Source organism: Phocoena sinus, chromosome 4 (genome assembly GCF_008692025.1).
Source record: "Phocoena sinus isolate mPhoSin1 chromosome 4, mPhoSin1.pri, whole genome shotgun sequence".
Lineage (NCBI taxonomy): Eukaryota > Metazoa > Chordata > Mammalia > Artiodactyla > Phocoenidae > Phocoena > Phocoena sinus.
The window spans coordinates 142362225-142383977 of record NC_045766.1 but is presented as its reverse complement, the minus strand read 5'-3'; the positions used below and the strand labels follow the sequence as shown (position 1 = coordinate 142383977).

Below are 21753 nucleotides of genomic sequence, written 5' to 3'. Positions count from 1 at the left end.
CACAAAGCAAGGTACCCGGGACCCAGCAGTGGGCCCGAGGCAAAGTCCCTGCCTCAGGACACTTAGATGTTGGACAGAGACCAATATGCCAATAGGCCTGCAAAAGCTCAGGTGAATGAGAGCTGCGGGGAAGAAGCAGGGCCCAGGGGCAGGTAGGCAGGGAAGGCCACCCTGAACAGGGGTCTCTGCAGGGGCCGGGGCACTGGGGGGACAGCCTGTAGCTTGAGGCCCAGGAAGTGGGAATGCGCTGGGCCCCCCAAAGGTGAGAAGGAGGTCCCCAGGGCTGGTGAGGGCGCGGTGGGTGAGCAGGTGGGCTGGGCCACGGAAAGACCCCCGCGGTGTTGAGGTGGGTGCCCTGGGGGTTTGGGGCAGGTCCGTGGTGAAGGGGACACTGTGGTGCCCTGCCCAGACTGTCACACCGCTCTGCCAAGCTCTGCGTCCCCACCTCCTAGGACCCTCAGGTGGCCCTCGGGGGCTGGAGCTGCCGCACCCCGTATGCAAAGCCCCAGGTACCTGGGGTTTTACAAACCACCTTCCGACCCCGTGGCCAATGCCGTGAAATCATCCCCTGCCTCTGCCCCTTCCCTTCCCTGTCCTGCGTCCACAGCTTCCCTGAGGGCGGCCTGACTTGCTAATCCCTGCTGTGCTCTGGCAGCCGAGCCTGTCGAGAGCCTATTGTGATGGTCCAGGCGAGAGCTGGTGGAGGCTGGACCAGGGTGATGTGTGGAAACAAGCGGGAAGCCTCAGATCCTGAGTGTCTGTAGCTGGAAGTGCCTGCAGGACGTGCTGACAGACAAGACAGGGTGTAAAAGAAAGAGAAGCTTCAAGATGTATCCAAGGCTTCGGGCCTGGGCAGCCACTTGACACCATTTCCGGGAGAAGCTGCAGGAAGAGTGGCCTTGGGTGGAGCCAGGATTTGGCCGTACGGATGTGAAGTGTGGCACGCTTTCTGGAGGCACACATGGAGATGGGGGGCAGCGAGGCCCTGTCTCCTCCCCTGGTCAATGCCCGGGAGGTCCGCTGAGGTCAATCAGTGGGGCTGTGGGCTGCACACCTCCAGGGCCAGCATTCACAACGTGCTCGGAGGGACGCAGCTCGGGGCAGACGGTGCAGACGTGCAGACGGGAGCCTGCAGGAGGCAAAGACGACGGGGGATGTGCAGCCAGGTGTGGTGAGGGCTGGCGGAGGCATGGGCTTCTAAAGCAAAGAGCTTTCAGAGACCTGATAAAAGCAGGAACTTTCTGAGAATCCGGGGGCTCCTAGGGGACTGGCCGGGAGCCAGGGTGCTGACACTCAGGGGACAGGAAAGCACAAGAGAGGGAGAGAAGAACGGGAACCCGGGGGAAGCGGGCGTGCTGCTCTCTGCAGGGAGGTGGCCAGGGCGCCAGCTGATGCTGCCGGATGCTCACTCGGTGGCTGGGCGTCAGGGGCGGCAGGGCTGACCCCCCTGCCGGGTCTGTGCAGGCCCAGCAGTGGATGGAGCTCAGGGAAGCATGGGATGCAGGAAGCTGGGCAGCCGTGAGCGTCCGGGGGCTGAGGGCAGCAGGGAGGGAGCACAAGGAAGGCAAGACCCCAACACTGGCGTCCGAGGAAGGGTCTGTGTGAGCTCCGCCCACCCACCCGGGGATGAGGGCTCCAGGCCCGACTGGGTGTCACTCAAACCCATCTGCCTCCTGCCCAGATCCACGTAAAGCTCTGTGCCCTACGTGACATTTAGAAGTGCCACTCTGGGCTCCCCAAACTCCAGGACAGTCAGCGAAGGCGTGACAGCCGTGCTCTGGAAACACGCCCTCAGAGCTGGGGAGGGCCAGCCCCCCGGGAGGATGCGTGGGGTCGCCAGGTGGAAAGGAAGAGCCGAGGGGCCAGGGTCCTAAGGGTGGTCCTCTCCAGAGTCTCTGCGGGATGCTCCACAGCCAGAAAGAGGTGGCGGCCCCTCCTGCTGGGAACACATCACCAAGGCAGCTGCACTGGCCAAGGAGGAGAAGAGAAGACAGAGGTGCTGAAATGCACGCAGGGTCCCCATCAGCTCTCTCCTCGCGGAAGCTGAGCCTGGGCTTGGCGGTCACTGTCAAGAGCGTTCTCCTCTCCACGCTGTCCTCGGCCGCCTCCTCACTTCCTAGTTGCCCCGGTGGCTATTCCGATGTCCGACGTCCTGGAGAAGCGGCCATGCAGGGACAGCTTTGGTGCAGTCCGAGAGAGGCTCTGCTGGGATGGAAATGTTGAGACCCCTGGAGGGCCACCCACCAAGGATCGGGAGCACGTTGCTTTCTCTCCCATTGTGAAAACGAGCCGCCTCGGTTGGCAGTCCCTCTGCCCACGGGACTCTAGCTAGAATGTTCTGGGCCTCTCCTGCCTGGCGGTTAAGAAACATGAGATTAAATGTATCATGGGCTCCTGGGACTGAAAAATGACATTAGGGGGGAAAAAGGGGAAATCCAAGTAAAGTGTGGAGTAGAATTGAGCAGTAATGCACCCACGTCGGTCCTTATTGGGGAAAATGCTCCCTGGTAATGTAAGAGCTAACATTAGGGACCCTGGGAGAGGGGTGAAGGGGGACTCTCTCTACTGTCTTTGCAAATCTTTGTCTGGAAATTCAAAACTATTCTAAACCAAGAGGTTTATCTAAATGAAAGGAAAATAGCCACCAGGAGAAACGGGCTTCCAAAAACAGTGACCTGATCACAACAGAAGTGCTTTCCAGTTAAAGTTCGTCTTAATATGGAGGCTGCTGGGAAACCCCCGCCATCCCTCAGGGCTGGCCGGCTTACGGAGAGCCAGAGAGAACAGTAAATGGCTCCAACTTGGTAGAAAGTCAAAAATCCTCCTCTCCTTCCCTAACTCGACACAAACAATGACCCAGGACTGCCCAGCGCCTGGCAACCCCAGGTGAGTCACAGTTCATGAGATAAGGCGGAGACTTCTGTCTGAGCCACAGCCCAGGACTCTCTAGGGCTGGGGAATCGGATCCGCTCTGGAATAATCAGATAATAATCCTTCCTCGGAATTCTCTTTCCTCAAAGGGGCCCTGGCCATCAGCCTGGGAGAAGGGAAGTTTGGGGTAGGCTCCGGGTCCAGCGGGGTCCTGGGCTTGCCGTGCAGAAGGGCGTGCGGAGGAGACGGGCCGTGCGGGAACTGGGGTGTCGCTGCAAGTGGTGAGTGCCCACTGAGATGCTCATTTCTGCTCCGAGGAATCCATCCTGACTAAATATTCCAACTTTTGTGCAGCAGTGTTTGCACCAGATGACACTCATCGCAGCGTTGTTTATAAGAACCAGAAATTGGAAACCACTAGACGCTAAGTGGTAGCAGATTGCTTAGCGCTGACCCATCCGTGTGAAGTGGTGCCTTGTGGGCATTAAATCACGCTGGAGAACACGATTTATGGACTCGGAAGAGGTTCCAGATAAATTGCCAAGGGGTACAAGTGTGCTGCAAAACATCTCCAGCAGGGTGACCACCCTTCTGTGAAAGGTCTTCCCTGAAGGAAACTAGAAGAAAATGTTAACAGTGGTCGTTGTTGCGGGAGGGGGGTTGTTTCGGGGGGCAGGCGGAGGGCAGACTTACGGGCAATTTCCCTTTTCTTTGTTTCCAAATTTTCTACGTTGCTTGTGTATTCGTTTTTGTACTGTAAAAATACACTTAACTAAGATCGTATATGACTTATATCATGGCCTTCCCACAACTAAGATCATATATGACTTATATCATGGCCTTCCAAATGTGGGACTTAAAAAAGTTGAAAAAGGCATTGAGACTGAAAAAAAAAAAACCACGTGTTCTCTTCTCACGTAACGCTCTTCCCTTTTTTGGGTTCTTGACTGTTGAGTGGGAAGAGACAGAAGAAAGGAAAGCTGAGGTTTCACTGCTGCCGGGGATGAGACCGCTGAGCTGAGGTTGCTGAGACATAAGAAACCCCAGCCCCGGGCGGCCCGAAGGCGAGTGCCTTCTGCCTGCCTCTCCGCCCCAGGTGCCCAGGCTGCCACATCCGGGCTGTGGCCCCAGGCTCCTCTGTGCCAATCAACCAGTGGGTCTCAGCGCATCACTTATGGGGACCTCTCACTTCTGGTTCCAGAGCGCCAAGCCATCGTGAGGCACCTCTGCACCAGCTTTGATCCGAGGAGCCAGGCAGGTGTGGAGAAAGCTGAGCTGCTGGTGCCCGTGGTGTAAATACTTCCCACCAGGCACTTTCTAGCTGCCCACGTGGTGTCCCTGAGCTCGGAGGTGGGGGGAGACCGAGGCTCACTGGGGGCCTCCCAAGCTGCAGGAACAAGTGCTGCAGCCCCCCATGCCCTCCCCGGCGGTCACAGGGCAGCCCCGCAGCAGCTGCAGTGTCAAGCGGGGCCCAGGCAGCAAGCCGGGACCTGCCCGAGCAGGTGTCCGGTGGGCCGTGTGCCTGGACGTTCCTCCTCACTGTGCCCCTCCCATGCGCGCCACAGCCCCTTCCTCAAACGTCACCAGCTAAATCCGACAGGGGTTCGAGTCACCCGCCTCCCCAGGTCTGAGTCCCCATCTGCTCCCGTCCCGTAGCAACCAGGACTCTCCCACTGGCTTTTACAGGCCCCTTTTCCTCTCTCTTCTCCTTCCTTCTGGGATCCTGCCTGCGTCCTCTCCACGCTGCTTCCAGAGTGACCCTTCCAAGGCACGGGGGGGACTGTGGACCCCACCCCACCCCAATTCAGCCCCCTCTGCCAGGCCTGGGGGCCTTCAGGCTGAGTCCTCCCCTTGCCCCCAGCGCCTCCCACCCCGGCCCCCCACCAAACACCGGCCGCCCCATGACCTGCGCTTCCCCAGAGCAGATCTGCCCACGGGACTCTAGCTAGAATGTTCTGGGCCTCTCCTGCCTGGCGAGCCCCTATTTAAAGGCGCTAACACTTTAAAAGTGGGGCTGAGTCCCACGGGAGGCTGGTTCGCTGGGAAGCAAGATGAGCTTGTGTCCCTGCTTCCCAGAAAGCTGGTGCCTCCCTCCTTCTCTCCTGGGGGGAGGGCAGCAGGCCGCACAGAAAGGTGACCACTCGGGCTAGGCGGGGCTGGGGGGCTCAGCCTCTCCTGGGGGCCCCTCTGGCCCTCTGAACCTGTGACCTCACCAGCCCCACGACAGACCGACAGCAGGTGGGGAGAGTGTGGCCTCTGCGGGGGAAGGCGGGTGGGCTAGGGTGGCCCCCTCCTTCTACCAGGATCTGATGCTCCAAACCAAGTGCCGTGTGCCCCGGCTGAGGCCTCCCCGACCCGGGACCCCCAACCCCAGAAGAGCGTGCTCCCAGGGCAGGGGCAGCTCCCGCTGTACATGGGGCCCTTGGAGGCAGGGACGGCAGACAGAGAGCCGTGGTCACCATGGGAAGGGACTCCTCAGACCCAGCACCGCCCCTGCAAGTGTCCCTTCAGGGAACCAGCGGGATACACAACAGGCACCCAGCCGCAGACCTGAGGCCAGCTGGCCCTTCCTGGTTTTTATTGGTGGTGGCAGCACTGGTGGCCATGGTGTCGTTTTAACACTCCCAGAAGAGGTGTGTTCCTGTGACCTGCTCAACCCTGAGCGGTCCGGTCATCTCGGGGCCTGGCCCTCTGAACTGCATGAGTGCACATGCCAGCCACCCCGTCCTCTGCGGGCTTTGGAGGCTGAGGGAGATGCACTCAGGATAACTGCAGGTCCAGCCCGTCTGCAGGGTCTGAGGGACCCAAGACTCTACATCTGATAGCCCCTAGGGCTGGAGGGCTGGCACCCCTGGTGTGCCATGTCCACGCCCTAGCCTGCGGCTGTCCTGCTGCCCGGGACCCCGGGGATGGACGGGTCACGTGTCATGGGAGCCGCTCCCACACCCTGCGAGCTGGTGCTTTCCGCATTTCGGAGGAGGCAGCCTCACGTCTCAGGGTGCCCTATTGCCACCCTTCCCACTTACCCTCCACCACGGGGGTGGGTGTAGGCAGGCCTCCTGCCTGTTCAGAAACTCATCTCAGCTCTGAAACTGATTCAAACGATCACCACACACCCCCCCCCCCCAACGTATTCACACAAGCACACGCCTGCACCCTTGCCCCCGGAAGAGGCCTTCTGGAAAGTTCCCTCCATGTCGAGAGGCTGAGCCCTGAACACCACACAGCCCCGTCCGCCCGGCCTCAGACGAGCCTGGGACAGCCTCAGCATGGCTGGCCGCCGCCCCAAGCGTCTTTTGAACCACGCAGAGGGAGTAAGAGGCCTTGGGAGCCTCTGGACAGTAAGGGGACCTTTTCCATCTCTTTCACAGATTGGGGCTCAGACTAGGGTCTCACAGCCTTTAGAATGACAAGGCTGGTTGCCATTACAGAAGAGATCACAATGCTGGTTCTCAAACTCAGCTGCCTGTTAGAATGGCTGGGGGAGCTTTAAGAAATATCCCAGGGCCCCCAAGCTACGCCCCAGACTGAATCCGTCAGAGTGTCTGAAGGGGGACCCAGTCGTCATCGTTATTAAAGCTGCCCCGGGGACTTCGGTGTGCAGCCAGGTCTGGGAGCCACCACCCAAAACAGAGGCTCCCAGAGTGGGTCTCGGGCCGGTAGCATCACCATCACCTGGGAACTTGTGCTTCACCCCTGCCCCCCTGGGCCTGAAACCCGGGGTGAGGCCAGTGACCGGTGCTTAGACTGGCCCTATGAATGGCCCCGATGCACACCTGAGGCTGAGGACCAGTGTTCTAGTCAGTTCAGGGCCAGGGGGCGTGAACAGTGACTATACCAAGACGGGGCAGGACTCACGCAGGACACAGTAGAGGCCCAGCTGCTCATAGCCTTCGCAGCAGTCGGTCACGTTCCTCCGCTTAGGAACCTCCACCACCAGGTACTGGGTCCGGTAGATGGTCTTGGGGCAGCGCCGCCAGGGGACCCACCAGCCACAGGGAACGTAGGTCAGGCGGGATGTGTGCACTGCCTCCACGCTCTGGACATGCTGGCTCACACTGTAGTTGCACAGCTGGTAGCTCAGCAGGGAGAGGCCTTTTTCTACGAGGGAGGGAGGAGGGTGGAGAAACAAGAGGAGAAAATTCCAGAATCAAACCAATCTGAGGGGTTCTCTGCAAGTCCTCTGCTTCTGCAAGAGCAGGTGAAACAAGACGCCCGCACACGGCGGACCCCTTGGGATCCGCCCACCGGCCCGTATCCGAGAAGGCGATGCAGTAGCATAGACTCAAAGGATGCAGCATGACACCTGCTGGCTGAGCAATCCTCCCCCACAGAGCAGGAGATGCTACCCCAGCCCGACCCCGGCTCCCCGCACCCAGGGGTCTGACGGTACACATAAGGGGACACAGAGAAACCAAGCTTCTGGGGCCCTTGTCCTGGGCTCTGCTGCGTGTTCTCTGACTCTGCGGGCTGGAGAGCCCTGCGCACACCTCGTATCTCCGCAATAAGGGCTGTCACGTGCGACGTGAATACACAGCGGTTCCCTCAGGGAATACATAGTAAAGGCCCACTAAGTGCTGGGCACGATGACAGTGACACCATTTTTTTGGAATGAGATGAAAGATAAACACACAAGTCAAATACACGTGAGAAGTTCATAGCTGGTAAAGTTCAGTCCGACGGTTGCTGTGGTCAGCGGGCGTGAGGACACAGTGCCCGAGGTGGGACATCCAGCTGGCCTTTTCAGGCCCTAGGTGTCTCTCACCTGGAGCCTGGTTCCTGGGCACAGATGTCCATGGCCTTTATCAGAATTGTCACTTGGTTCTCGAGACCCCATATCACCTACTACCTTCATCAGCCTCAGACCCCTGTGTCGTGGACCACCTGCCACTGAGGTCCTGGGGTGTCCCATCTGCCCGGGGAGCCTCTGTTGCCTCATAGAGCAGGGACCGTGTGAGGGCTGAAATATGTCCCATCCCAAATTCATAAGTTGAAGTTCTAAACCCCAGTACCACAGAATGTGACTGTACTCGGAAAAAGGGTTTTTGCAGACATAATTAGTTAAGATGAGGTGATATTGGTGTCGGGTGGCCCCTGATCCAGTACGACTGGCATCCTTATGAGAGGGAAAATTTGGACACAGAGACAGGAATGCACACAGGGAGATGCAATAGGAGACGAAGGCATAGATCAGGGTGATGCATCTACAAGCCAGGGGTCACTAAAATTGGCAGGAACCATCAGAAGCTGAGGAGAGGCGTGTCGGGGACAGATTCTCCCTCCCAGCCTCAGGACGAGCCAACCCTGCCAACACCTTGACCTGGAACCTCTGGCCTCCAGACTGTGAAGAAATAAATCTCTACCACTAAGCCCCCCAGTCTGTGGGGCTTTGCTGAGACAGCCCCAGGGAACTGACAGGAGGGCCGTGGGGTGCCTCCCGCGCCTGCGGCCAGCGTGGGACTTGCCGCGTTCCTGGGTTGTCAGTAAAGGGTGAATGAATGCTTTGAATGTAATTCACGTTTTCAGATACTCAAGCTCTGAGCTCTAAGCTTTAGGAGACTGTACAGCCGCTGGGTAGGGGCTCCATGTTGCAGTGTAAACCCTTCAGTGAGAAGGTGGATTTCTGGGGCAAAACTCAGAGGGGGCAGGAGAAATCATCTTCATCCCCACCCCCAGGACAGCACCCCTGAAGAGTTCCACCTTTGGCCTCAGGGTCACCCACAAGCATGCAGAAAGCGAGACTTGGGGGCCGGCGACCCCCAGGAAGAAATGGGGCCAAGCCAGCCCTCACGCCCAGGCTGCTGGGAGAGCCTGCAACCTTACTCTGGGCAGAATCGGGTGCTGAAGCCCGCTGCCCCAGAGCAAGCCCACTCCCAGGCCACGTGGTGGCCTCCCCTGGGGTGGCAGGGCCTCTGGGGGTAGACCCGACCTGTATTCACCAAAGGGCGGGTCCCAAGAAGCTTTGGGAGGGAGTAAGAGGCCCTTGGCTGGGTGGGGTAGGGCAGGAGAAGGCAGCTTCCGAAGCCAGAGCTTAGAGGTGACCGGGATGAGGGGCTGGAGAAGACGCCACAGTGAAACGTGGTCACTAGTTGAGCGATGGCGCCTTGCATGTGTCCGCGAGAACACGCACGTGTACGCGCACACACTCCTCCTTGCAAGTGAAACTGCACTTGGATCTCCATGTTTTGTTTTTCACATTCTGTGAGAGGCCACCGAGGCGTCCCCAGGCCTGGCTTCTTGGCAGAACTCGCAGTAGAAACCACTTAGCAGATCCTGCTGCTCAACAAATCCTTTCAGGAGCACAGGAGGCAGGGGCCCTGGGTTCTAATCCCAGACGTAGAAAATCTTAATGCTCTGGTGGGTTCTGGGGTCAGAGCTGCAGTCACACCAGCTTCACTAATACCAGCCGTGTGCTTCTAAGCACGTTTCATGCCCTCTCGGGGCCCCAGCCTTGTCATTTGTAGAATCATAGCTGTGCCTGAGGCTGTAGGAGAATTAAATGAAATCATGCCTGTACCGGAGCAAACAGACGTGCAGCCCTGACGGACCGCCTAGCACTCCTGCCGGGGTCCTCCCGCACACGAAAGGCCTCCTAAGGCCTCCTCTGGCTTCCAGACATTCCCATTCGTTCTGCCACTGAGCTGTATGGTCTGCATGACAGTCATTCCAAAGGAAATATCAAGTTGGTTTTTTTTTAATCACAATTCATTAGAAAAAAAACAGTCACAGAATCCTGCCCATGGGTGAAAAATGTTTAAATTAGTACAGAACTGAAGTCGATGGTAGAAACAGAATGGCTCTGTTTGAATTCCCGACGGAATGAGATGGATTTCTATAGGAAAATGATGTGAAAGGTTTGCAATCTCAATTCTCTGAAATCTGGGGCTTCAGAAATCCAACGTGTTTTTAGCAGCTGACACGTGTCTCTCGAGGGCTTTGGACATGTGCTTGGTCCCTCACATCCCCGTGGGCCACTTGCATCCCCACTTGCTGAGGAAACGGGGCTGGCAGAGCCCAAGGTGAGGGGGAAGCCCCACTTCATGATCCCTGCTCTCTGGCGGGCAAAGGAGGTCTGAGCCAGGGTCAAAGGCAGGGGTAGCCCTGGTGGAAACCTTGCCCTCGGCCGGCTTTGTGGCCCTGGCCACTCTGGGTCTCCCTCTCCTTATCTGTAAGTTGAAGACTAACGGGCTGTGGTTCCAGAGGGTTCGATTCTGACTCTCCAGGAATGTGTTACTCTCAGCGTGGCCAGCGGGCCTGTAACATCTGTACCCCAGGCAGAAATGCAGAGTTCCAGGCCCTACCCAGACCCACTGACTCAGAATCCACACTTGAATCCCACCAAGCCCCAGTTGATTCGGAAGCATTCCCACCACCTCTTTTGTGGTTATGAAAAAGTGTGACCCTGCCTCTCAAAGCAGGTGCATCTTTGCCTGCCCAGCTCTCGGCAGGGCTGCCGTCTTCAAGGGGCCCACTCCCAGGGAGCCCATCACCCCTCCGCCATCCCCGCACAGAGCCCGGACACCTCACCTGTGAAGCCACTGGCCTGGCTCGGGCCCACGGCGGTGACCAGAGCCAGCAGCGCCAGCACAAGGGTCCTGAGCATGGTCGGGCAGTGGCAGTGGCTCTGGCCTCTCCCGAGCGGCAGCACAAAGGGGCCTGGGCCACCTGGACCCAGAGAAAGGGCCCTTCCCTTCCCTGCGCCGCCGACAGTGGCAGTGGCTTCAGAGGATGTGCTCGCCGGGAGCGTTCCCTTATGCCTGCTCGTAAACACCCACCACTGCCGCAGCAGTGTCCCTCGGGGCACCTGCATGTCACAGCCCATTCTCCCTCCAGGCAGATGGCATCTTTCAGGAAAGGTGAGTACCCAACTGCCAGGCTGCATCTCTGGGTCCCATCTCGTTGTTACGCAGAAAACACATTTCAGACCCGAATCTGACTCCCTCCATCAAGTCCAAAGTATTCTCTTACCTTATCGTCCCAAACTGGCAGCAGAAAACACCAGCAAATCAAAGTGGTGCATCAGATTCAGAAAAGCATCCTTCACACAATTGGACAAAACAGATCAAAAGCCATAAAAACGTTCCTATGACCCAGTGATCCCTTCCCGAGGCTTGGTCTGAGGGCCATGAAGCTGCAGTCTCAGATGTTTATTACTTGCTAGAATTTAAACCGGCAAAGCGTGGAAGTGAGCCTTTGGTGGGGGAGGGGAGAGTAAGTTGTTATAGAGCATCTGGATGTAGCATCACCCAGATGTGCTCCCCATGAAGACGTTTAGCGGCGTGGAAACGGCACCTCATCATGTGAAATCAGAACAGCACCTCATACGGTTCTGTCCCCAAAAGACAACAACTCTATGATTCTGTAAAATTGGGCCCAACCCAGAAAGGACCAGAGGACTACAACACGGTGAGGGATGACAGAATGACAGCTGATTTATGTTTTATTTCCATAACCATCGTGTGTTGTGTGAACTGGATTTTAAAATTTCGTATCAAATACTTCCTAGTCGGGCTTCCCTGGTGGCGCAGTGGTTGAGAGTCCGCCTGCCGGTGCAGGGAACACGGGTTCGTGCCCCAGTCCGGGAAGATCCCGCATGCCGCGGAGCGGCTGGGCCCGTGAGCCATGGCCGCTGAGCCTGCGCGTCCGGAGCCTGTGCTCTGCAATGGGAGAGGCCACAACAGTGAGAGGACCGCGTACCGCAAAAAAAAAAAAAAAAAACACACAAAAAAACCTTCCTAGTTGATGACACGTCCTTATTCCTCCGTTGGGCTGTCTTTCATTGCTTGGTACAATTTTTAACATTAGACTAGGCACAATTATTAACATTAGATGAAGGTCTCATTAGTTCTACTGAGAAAACTTTCAAGTGGGGTAACAAAGATCCATCTTGGCTACATGTTTCAGAAGGATAATTCCCTTGTGTTCAAAATACAAAACAGTTCTGCCAGAAGGGCCCTTCTAGCCTAACTCCCAAAGGACATCAGTACGTCTTTTATTCTCGGGAGATTAATTTCTGAGATGATTAACTGCTGCATTTGCCTGGTTAATGACTAGATCACAGATGCCAGGACAAGAAGACAAAAAAAGGAGCTGGAAATAATCATGCAGCTAAGGGGCTTAATGCAAGTCTCCTGGGAGACAGTACCCTTTATAGAAAACCAGTACTACAGGATTGACTCATAAACTCTGCTGCTGTAAAGGAGGTTCAAAAAAAAAGTGTCAATAAGAAAAGAAAACATGTTAAAGCTATAATATAATATTCAAAAAAATAAGATTTAACTAGCTCTAACAGAATAAATCAGAGAAGTATTATAATTAAGGGAAATATGAACATTTAAAATGTGAAATGAATCTGTATTACAGTATGCTGTCATCTCTTAGAGCTTTTGCTACTGTAGCATATGAGCACTTCTATAAAATATGAAGGTGGAATCAAAGATAATGTTATATTTTAAAGCTCAAAATTGGCCCTGTGCATGCACCATTTTTTCTCATCTTCAGAAACACCCTGCGAAGTAGGTCCCTTATCCCCTTTGTACAGATAAAGAAGCAGAGGGTCTGAGGGGCCACACAGCCAATGAGTGGGGTTCAGCCCCGAAGCGCACATCCTTCACAGTCCACTCCACTCCCTGTCAGGCCACAGCTCCAAGAGAGGGGAGCAAAGTCCAGACGTTTTACCAGCTGGGCGCTTCCTGCTGTTTGGAAAGTGTCCATAAAATGTCACATCACGCTTTCTCTTTATATCGAAACTCATATGAATTAAAAAAATAAACCCTCAAAATTGGCAGCCTGTTCCTAGCTCTGTCCTCTCTCACCCTCCCGTTCATATCCTACGGGCATAGAAACGGTAAGCGTGCGGGTTGTTTCTAGTTCATCCACAGAGAGGTGTTTCCCTCCAGCGTATTTTTTCTGCATGACGGCCACAGGGATTTTCCACATTTGGCTTTTCCATGCAAATGCTTTGAGGAGAAATAACCGTCCACTCTAACCAGCGGGGAGAAGGATGTCCCTTCAGGACGTCATGTCTGGGTGTGTCTGGTCACGGGTCCATCCAGCAAAGAGCCCCCAGGTCCCTCTTTTGGGGCAGAAAATCCAGCGTCTTGCCTACACCGTGTCCAAGAACTGGGGAACTGGGGGAAGCCAGCAGTGTGCCAGGCTAAACCTAAAGATACACACACACTCATTGACACTCACACTCACACGGATGTGTGCAGACACACTCACACTCACACTTATAGGCATACACGCACTCACACACTCACCTATGCACAATCACGCACGCACACGTGAATGTATCCGTGAACTCACACGTGTGTGTAGACAGACTCACACTTGCAGGCTTGCACAATCAGATGCTCACATGTGCATGTGTACGTACAGACACACACCTTTGCACGCTCACACACACGCACAAACACGCAGGATGAGGTTGAGCTCCCCGACCCTGGAACCGGTGTCTCCGCGGACCCGACCTATGCTCCCTGCCGTTGGTGACAGAGTCTGGGCCAATCTCTGCCCACTTCCTCCTCTGGAAGAGGACGAGATTGAACTAGGTGACCTCCAAAGGGCCGTTCTCATCTCTGGTTCTGAGTTCTGTGGTCCTATGGACAGTGGTTCAACAGACGCCACTACAAAATCACATCTGCCGTTACCCTGCAGGCCAAGATGTACACGTACACAGCGCCATCCTGGGATGTGGCATTGTGTCCCAAGGGACAGACGTGCAGGGCCACTGAGGGGCTCCAGATGTTGTCTGGCCAGGGACGGCGTGGGCAGCCTTGCTCACAGCCTGCTGCCTGGAGTCCTGTTCCCTGCGCAGCCCTGGCGACCACCATCCAAGAGGGGCGGGCGGGAGGGGCCATGTGGGGCCTGCCTTACCTGGCCCGGGGTGGGGGGCAGGGGAGGATGCACAGAAGAGGCTTGGGTGACAGAGGTGTGGGGATGGAGGTGAGAACTGCCGTGGGGCACAGGGGAACTGGGGGGCTCTGGACGGGGACAGCGTGGAGTCTGGAGACTGCTCTGATGGTTGCCAGCTGGTAAGGCCATGCTGGAGGTGGGGAGGTGCCCCCGTCTCTAAGGGGTTATTTCCAGGGACACTAGCCATGTTGGATGGCCACGATGAAGTTGTAAAAATATTGTATTTGGAAGACACCCTAGGCAATCAGGCCCAGCTTCTGACCCAGTCCAGGCTGCCCTCTGTCACACCGATTACCTAAAGCCATGTTTCCTGGGGCGCGGTGAGGACCACCCACATCCGAATACTGCGGACGGGCTTAATGGAAGGGCAGGCGCCTGCTAGCCTCGCCCCAAACTTCTCAGGCTGTTCGGGGTGGGTCCCCAGGGGCTCAGGTCCCTCAGGGGCACACAAAAGCTTGAGCACGTTCTGCTCCCGCCAGCTGCCTCTAAATGGACATCCAGTTTTAACTGCAGCACCTGGAGGCAGGTGTGCTACACCCTCTGCTTTGGGCAAAGCCATCACTGAGGCGGAGGGAAGGAGTAAACAAGTGGCAGGTGGGGTGACGTCCCCGGTGGCTGCCTCACTGCCCCTCCTCAGAGGGGTCAATTCCGGTGGCTTTCACCCCTGCCTGCCCTAGGGATGGAGTAACCCACCGTCCTGGTTTGCTGGGGTTGAGGTACTTCTCAGGATGTGGGACTTTCACTGCGAACTCCAGGAAAGTCCCATGAAAACCATGATAAGTTTGTCAACTACTGGGACTCTCATTAAGAAATACCAGTCCCCACCCTAGCTGAGGAAAGAGCTTAGGACCTCTGGGGGAGGGGCAGGACCCTCTTTCTTTAAGGCACCTGGTGTGGGGTGGGGGGCGTTCAAGGGGCAGCAAGGCGGACAACCTCTTGTCCGGTCCAGATCCAGCATGGTTTGCCAACGAGGAAACGGAAGTGAGATGCCCTTGGACAAGGTGACCACATGTAACGGGCTGAATGGTATGTCAAAAGACATGTCCAAGTCCTAAACCCCGGTCCCTGTGAATCTGAATTTATTTGGAAATAGAGTCTTTGCAGATGTAACCAAGACAGAGACCGGAGTGATGCGTCCACAAGCTGAGGGACGCCAAGCGTTGGCGGCTACACCAGAAACTGGAAGAGACGGGGAAGGAGTGTCCGTCTGAGACTTCAGAAGGAATCACGCCGCTGACACCTTGGTTTCAGACAACTGGCCTCCAGGACTGTGAGAAAATAATGTTCAGTTGCTGTAGGGCGCCCCAGTCCCCCCAGGACACTCACACACGAGAGGCGTAGCCTCACCCACCTTTCCTGTGAACCCCCAGCTGGCACTCTTCCCTCCGCCCCCTGCCCTCTGCCCACGTCCCCTCTTATTCACCCCCACGAGCCCCACCCCTCTTCCAGCAGAGTTTATTTGGGGTGAACAATGAGAGACATTTGATACACGTGGGGTCTGTGAGCGACAGGTACATTCATTCTTTCAGGAAGCGTAGGCATCAACCTGAAATAACACAGCCGGGTTCTGTGCCTTCCAGGCATGGGGGCTTTCTGCAGCTTCCGGAAATGTCTCCAGAGGTGACTGTTAAGTCTCATCCCTGGGCATTTCCCGCTGACAGCCCAGCCCGCTGTCGCGCTCTGCCAGCCGTGATCAAACGGGTCTATAACGCCTTCATCCCACTAGGAAAGCACCTTTTCCATCCTCTGGTGCAAGGGAGCTGTGCGCGGGCTTGGGCTGTATTGTTTCAGCCACATCTGGTGATTCCCCTGCAGGGACTAGCGGCCCACACTTTGTTGTCCACACTCGGCACTGGCCCTGCCTGGTTCCTTTGCAAACCTTCCCTCACTGTCACTTGGAAATTCTCTCACATTGCCTGTTTCTCGTACTGCCTACAGTGAGTGGTTTTCAGAGAGTGCTGTTTTCGTCCTGAGGCCTTTATCCTGCTGGATGGTCCTAGGATTCAGCACTGGGGCCTTAGCAGAGCTGCGTCAGAACACCCAGCACCCAGCGTCAGGGCATCCAGGGCCCCAGCCCAGACCTAGCCCTCTCTGCCTGTCTGCCTGTCATGGCCTCAGCCAGTAGTACACGACAGCATTTCTCTTTGTGCTTCACAAGGAAAAGGGAGATTCGTCCTGAAGAAACTGGCGTGCATGTTGTGGACTAAATGTTTGTCTCCTCAAAATTCACAGGTTGAAGCCCACTGTGGGTCTATCTGAAGGAAGGAAGTATATAATTAAGGTTAAATGAGGTCTAAAGGATGGGGCCCTGATCTGATAGGGTTAGCACCGTTATCAGAGAAGACCCCAGAGCCCTCTTCCTCTCTCTCTTTCTGCCACGTGAGGACACAGCGAGAAGGGAGCAGTCTCCAAGCTAAGAAGATCCCTCACCAGACACCTACCCTGCTGGACCCTGCTGGTGGACTGCCGGCCTCCAGGACTATGAGAAAGTAAATGTCTGTTGTTTAAGTCATGGAGTCTGTGGTCCTAGCTGACTAAGTGCGTCGAGAAGCTAGCAACAGTGTTGTTGACGGTAGCCACCCAGCACTACGGGTCTTGCTGGTTTTCTGAGATGAGGTCAGAGATGAGCTCAGAGCCTCTTGGGGGAAGAGAAAGCCCCCAAGATCACAGTCTGGGGGGGCCTCACGAGGCACCCTGGGTGGGATTTTGCCTGCAGACAAATGGAAACAAGAGGACAAGAGAAGGGGTTGCCTGGCGTCCGAGGGAGCAAGATGGGTCCACATCACAACCAAGAGCCAGCCATTTCCAAGGTGACACAGGAAGCTGCTGGGGACAAGTGCGGGGCCAGAGCCCAGGAGAAAGCGCCGTTGCAGGTCTTGCTCCCGTGGGCACGTCCAGCCCTGACGGTTTGATTCTGAAACAGCTCCAAGGAGGGGTAGGAAACAGGAAGTGAGAAAGGAGGAGGGGAGGCTTTGATACTGAGAGTTCACATTTGAGACGAATCAAACATACAAGAAAGGAGAGGAAGAGAGAGAGAGCTTGCCTGCACAAATCAGGCTCCTCTGGGATGTCTGTCCTTTTCATCCGCAAGCTGTTTACAATCAGCTCTCTGCCTGTCCGTCCATTCATTCCACATACGTCCCTGTGGTGCCTTCCAGGGCCACCTGGGGACTCAGCAGTGGACAGGGCTGACCCGGACCCAGAAAGCCCTCAAGTCCGCTGTGGGTTAAATCGCGTCCCCAAAAAAGATATGTTCAAGACCTACCCCCAGTACGTGGGAAAAGAGGTCTTTGCAGTTGTAATTTAGTTATGATGAGGTTATCCTGGCTTAGGGTGGACCCTAAATCCAATCTGCTCGCTGTCTTCCGAGGAGGGAAATTTGGATACAGACTCACAGAGGCCGTGTGATGACGGAGACCGAGGTTGGGGGCAGCTGCAGGTCAAGGGACACTGGGGACCGCCGGCCACCGCAGAAGGGGACACAGCCCTGCCGACTCCTCGATTCTGGACTTCTGGCTCCTGGGCTGTGAGAGAACAAATTTCTGTTGCTTTCAGCCCCCCAGTTTGTGGTGCTTTGTTACGGTGGCCCTAGATATCACACAAAATACAATGGAGAAGTCTGACATTAAATATGACTTCACAACTAATTATGTCCTGACAGCGGGGCCCGTGGAGGAAGCTGAGACCGGGAGGTTGAGGCACTGCCTGCAGAGGCTCTGGGGCCGGGAGCTAGTTTCCTCCAAGGAACTGGTGGAGGGGAGGGCCCCGGGGCTCAGAGAGGCCAGATGCGGCCCCAGCCGGTCACATCATGCCATCTTTCAGGCCACAGCCCAGGACAGCGTGGCCTCCGAGGGCCGTGCCTCTCTTGAAGTGGGTAGTGAGGCAGAGTGCCAGGGAAAGCATCCCGGTGTCACCTCCACCTGGGAGCAAGGTGCTGACCTCCACGGAGTATGTGACAGGGCGTCCGTGTCACTCAGGGCCAAGTCACAGGAGGTCGATGTCAGTTTCAGCAGGAGGTATGTGGGTCAGATAATGAGGGCTGTTAAGCCCTGGAATGCCGAATCTAGAGCACTGTGACAAGGAAACGCTCGTGCTGGTGAACCTGCAGAGGCAGCTGGGGCTCCAGCACCATACCCCGTGCACCCCACCAGGGTCACACCCAGGAGCACCACCTGCACGCCTCCAGCCTCTGCGTCTGAGATCACAGCCGCAGGGCAAGGCTCCCTTCACGAGGGGGTGGCTGCAGCTGGGGGTGAACAGGCACTCAGCTCTGAGGAGCGTGATACAGAGCGAGAGGGACCCACCGGCCGCCAGGGAGGAAGAGCTTGCCCTGGGCTTTCGGGTCCCACGGGTCTGGCTCCATCTCTCCGTCACCACTACTTTCTGAGCAGCCTTGGAAGGCACAGAGACAATGCACCTCCCCACAGATGGCCCTATGAGCTAGAGACCCTAGTATGTGACCAAGGTTTCATCAAGGCTCTTGTCCCTGCTAGCCCCTCGTGAAGGTGGAGAACAGGGGTGACCTTGAGATGACCTTGGGCAGGAAAGGGCAGTGCAATGTCACCTGTAGTCACGTCCACGCGTGAGACCCGCTGGACACGTAGACTCCTTGCCACTGGTGGTCTGGGGACAGACAGGCAGGCAGTGAAAGGCTGGCCTGGAGGTGGACCCGATGGGAGCTGGCTGTGCTGGGGAAGCTGCCCCCACTAGTGGTGCAGGTGTGGGTACTCAGCCTGGCGACGTCAGTAGCCGGTCAGGGTTAGGGCAGGCAGGTGACACTGTGGCAGCCAGGACAGCATGGATCATGGGCACACGGGTGTCACAGACAGGGAGCCAGGGCAGGGGTCAGCTGGCCGGCCTCGGGAAGGTCCACCAGTGGTGGCAGGGCTGGCCCTGGGCCACAAACTCCTGATCCCCAAAGGACAATGCCCAGGGCCACCTTGGGATGGGGAGGGACCCTGAAGAGACCACAGGACCAAGGCACAAACAGAGGCTGAGCCAGCAGGAACTGGGTCCAGGGTTCAAGCCAGCCTGGGGCTGGAGGTCAAGGCAGGCATCACAACTGGGGCCCGGCCTGGGGCTCGGGAAGGACACCAGGGCCATCAGGTCAGGGTTGGACCAACAAGGAAACAAATATTGGTCCAATCAACACCAGCTCAAATACTAATTCCTCCTTGTAACCTCCTGCCCTCCCCCCTCCCACCTCTCTTCCTTCTGAAGTTTTTGGCTCCTTTGTCCCTTATATCCATGTGAATAAAGGTCTCCTCTCCTGATGGACGGGGGGCAAACCAACGGGAGGGATCATGGCTAAGACCACCTCCTCCTGGTACCCAGCCCAGTGCCTGGCATGCAGTAGGTGCTCAATAAGTTCTTATTAAGTGAATGGCCTTGGGTTAGCCCACATGCACGTTAGCGGATCACCAAGACAAGCACACGGAACAGAGGTCCCCGTGGCCAGCTTCCCCCACCCTCTGCCTTGAGGGCACCTTATTTTCGGGTCAACAGACTCTAACAGAACCACAGCCTTGCCCCCCAGCGTAATCCAGACCACCCTGGTGTTCAGACCTTCAGGAAAATGCTGCATTCTGGCGATCGGGCTTGGCTGGTTGGGTCCCCTTTCCACGGAGATTACAAATGGGGAACGATCATTTGTGGCAGCTTTCTTCACTCATTTCCTGGAGAAGGAGCCCAAGAGTGAGAGGAGGACCTTCCCAGATAAGAAACTGATGCCCAGTCGTGCGTGTGGTCTTAGAAATATATCTAAATTTAATATTATTACGTGTTTAAAATTCTCATAGGGGGGAGGCTCCCTTTAAATCAGACCACTTCACAAATCACTGACCAAGAAAAGACTCTGAGTATCGCACCATAGGACAAAGAAGACCCTCTGGAAAATCTTGGCCGGTATTTGAACCTGGAAGACGCACAGCATAACGCAGAAATCTCTGCTGGACGCTCAGCCCTGAGGCTGGATGATGCCTTCCTAAGGACTGGACAGCCAGGCCAGCACGATCACCCTGAGGGTCTGGTAATGGGTTCTTAAACTGGAACCCATTACAAAACTGGAACTGGAATGGAAGTTCTGGAACTTCCTTCCAGATGAGTAACTTCTTTTCTATTTTCCGAAAGTTAGGAGGTTTGCTTCTTGTTGTTCTTAAGAGATACACTGGAAGTGATGTTAAGAAAAATATACCCTTTCTGAAAACCTCAAAGTATGTGAAGAAAGTCCACCAGTGTCCCAGTGCTTTGCTGAGGCTTTTCTGGGGGAGGGAGGGCCTGGAATTCCGAGCCCAGCATTTGCAGAGTAAATGAATGAGTGTTTGCCCCACAGCGTTCGGTGGTTTGGGGCCTGTATAAATAAGAGACAGACAGATGAGAAAGCCCAAACGGAAAGACCGGCCTGGAATGTCTCGCTGACTGGTGGGGCCGTGGAGAGCAGTTTTCCATCCCAGAAGGAAACAGACAACGCAGCGTTTCCAGCGCGACACCCGGGGAATCTGCTGAACAAATTAGGGAGAAATGATACGTGCAATGTCTTGGGGGCAACCGTCTCTTGGATCTCAACAGTGCTGGAAGGGAAAAGAACAAGTGGGGGGCACTTGAGAAGGCAAAGATAACAACCAAGGGTGGTAGATGTAGTGGGTAGGACAGTATCCCTCCCCAAAAATTTCGTGTCCACTCAGAACCTCAGAATGTGACTCTTTTGGAAATAGGGTCTTTGCAGATGGAATTAAGGTAAAGACAGAGAACGAGGTCATGCTGGATCAGGGTGGGCCCTGAATCCAATGAGCCTGTCCTTTTTTTTTACGGTACGCGGGCCTCTCACCGTTGTGGCCTCTCCCGTTGTGGAGCACAGGCTCCGGACGCGCAGGCTCCGCGGCCATGGCTTACGGGCCCAGCTGCTCCACAGCATATGGGATCTTCCTGGACCGGGACACGAACCCGTGTCCCCTGCATCGGCAGGCGGACTCTCAACCACTGCGCCACCAGGGAAGCCCAAGCCTGTCCTTCTAAGAGACAGAAGAGGACACCCAAAGGAGACAGAGATTGGAGTGATACAACTCCAGGCCCAGGAACACCAAGGACGGTAGCAACGCAGGGACTGGAAGAGGCAGGTGGATTCTCCCCACGAGCCTGCAGAGGGAGTGCAGCCCTGCTGACACCTTGATTTCAGACTTTTGGCCTCCACGCTGCAAGACAATATATTTCTGTTGTTTTAAGCCACAAACTTTGTGCTAATTTGTTGCAGCAGCCCAGGACACTATTACAAATGAAAGGGATTAAAGGCTCCCACAGGACTTAGGCAGGTCCCACCCTGCGTCTTTGCTTACTGGTGTGTTAGTTTCTGCTGTATAACAAAGTGAATCAGCTATACATATACATATAGCCCCATATCTCCTCCCTCTTGCGTCTCTCTCCCACCCTCCCTATCCCACCCCTCTAGGTGGTCACAAAGCCCCTAGCTGATCTCCCTGTGCTGTGCGGCTGCTTCCCACTAGCTATTGGTTTTACATTTGGTAGCGTATATATGTCCATGTAGATGCCTGTTTTAATGCTTGCTCAGAGGCAAACCACGAGGAAGGGAATGACTTTCCTGCTGAGATACCTTTGCTCACAATAGATGATGCCTCTGGACACAGATCTGGTGCAGAATTTTTAAGTGGTTTGCCCTCAAGTTTTCACAAACTATTCTGAGAAAATTAGACAAAGAAACCGTTGGTCAGGCAGTGGTGGGAGGAGAGGATCGAGGGAAGGATTCGGAAATCAAGCTCTGACTCTGCTTCCAGGCTGAGGTATCTCCTCTCCCCTGGCCTACGAGCCAAGAGAAGAACGGCATTGTGTCACTAAGTACCCGAGAAAGGCAGAGTGGCCAGGTAGGGAGTGCAGGACCCCCCAGGATAGGTCTGGCCGTGCACAGGCAAAGGGGTTGAAACCAGACCGAAAACCATGCAGGACCTCACATCC

The 21753-nt window shown here is 55.8% G+C and overlaps 1 protein-coding gene across 1 annotated transcript in view; it reads right to left on the bottom strand.

Moving 5' to 3' along the window:
- The window catches only part of UMODL1 (uromodulin like 1), a 61358-nt gene extending 50884 nt beyond the window's left edge, over window positions 1-10474 (bottom strand). Inside the window, exons 1-2 of the mRNA XM_032631657.1 lie at window positions 10399-10474; window positions 6730-6972 (exon numbers count right to left, since the gene is read on the bottom strand). Of these exons, the coding sequence (XP_032487548.1) occupies window positions 6730-6972; window positions 10399-10474 (319 nt within the window). The remainder of the gene's footprint in view (window positions 1-6729; window positions 6973-10398) is intronic.
- Between the last annotated feature and the right edge of the window lie 11279 nt (window positions 10475-21753).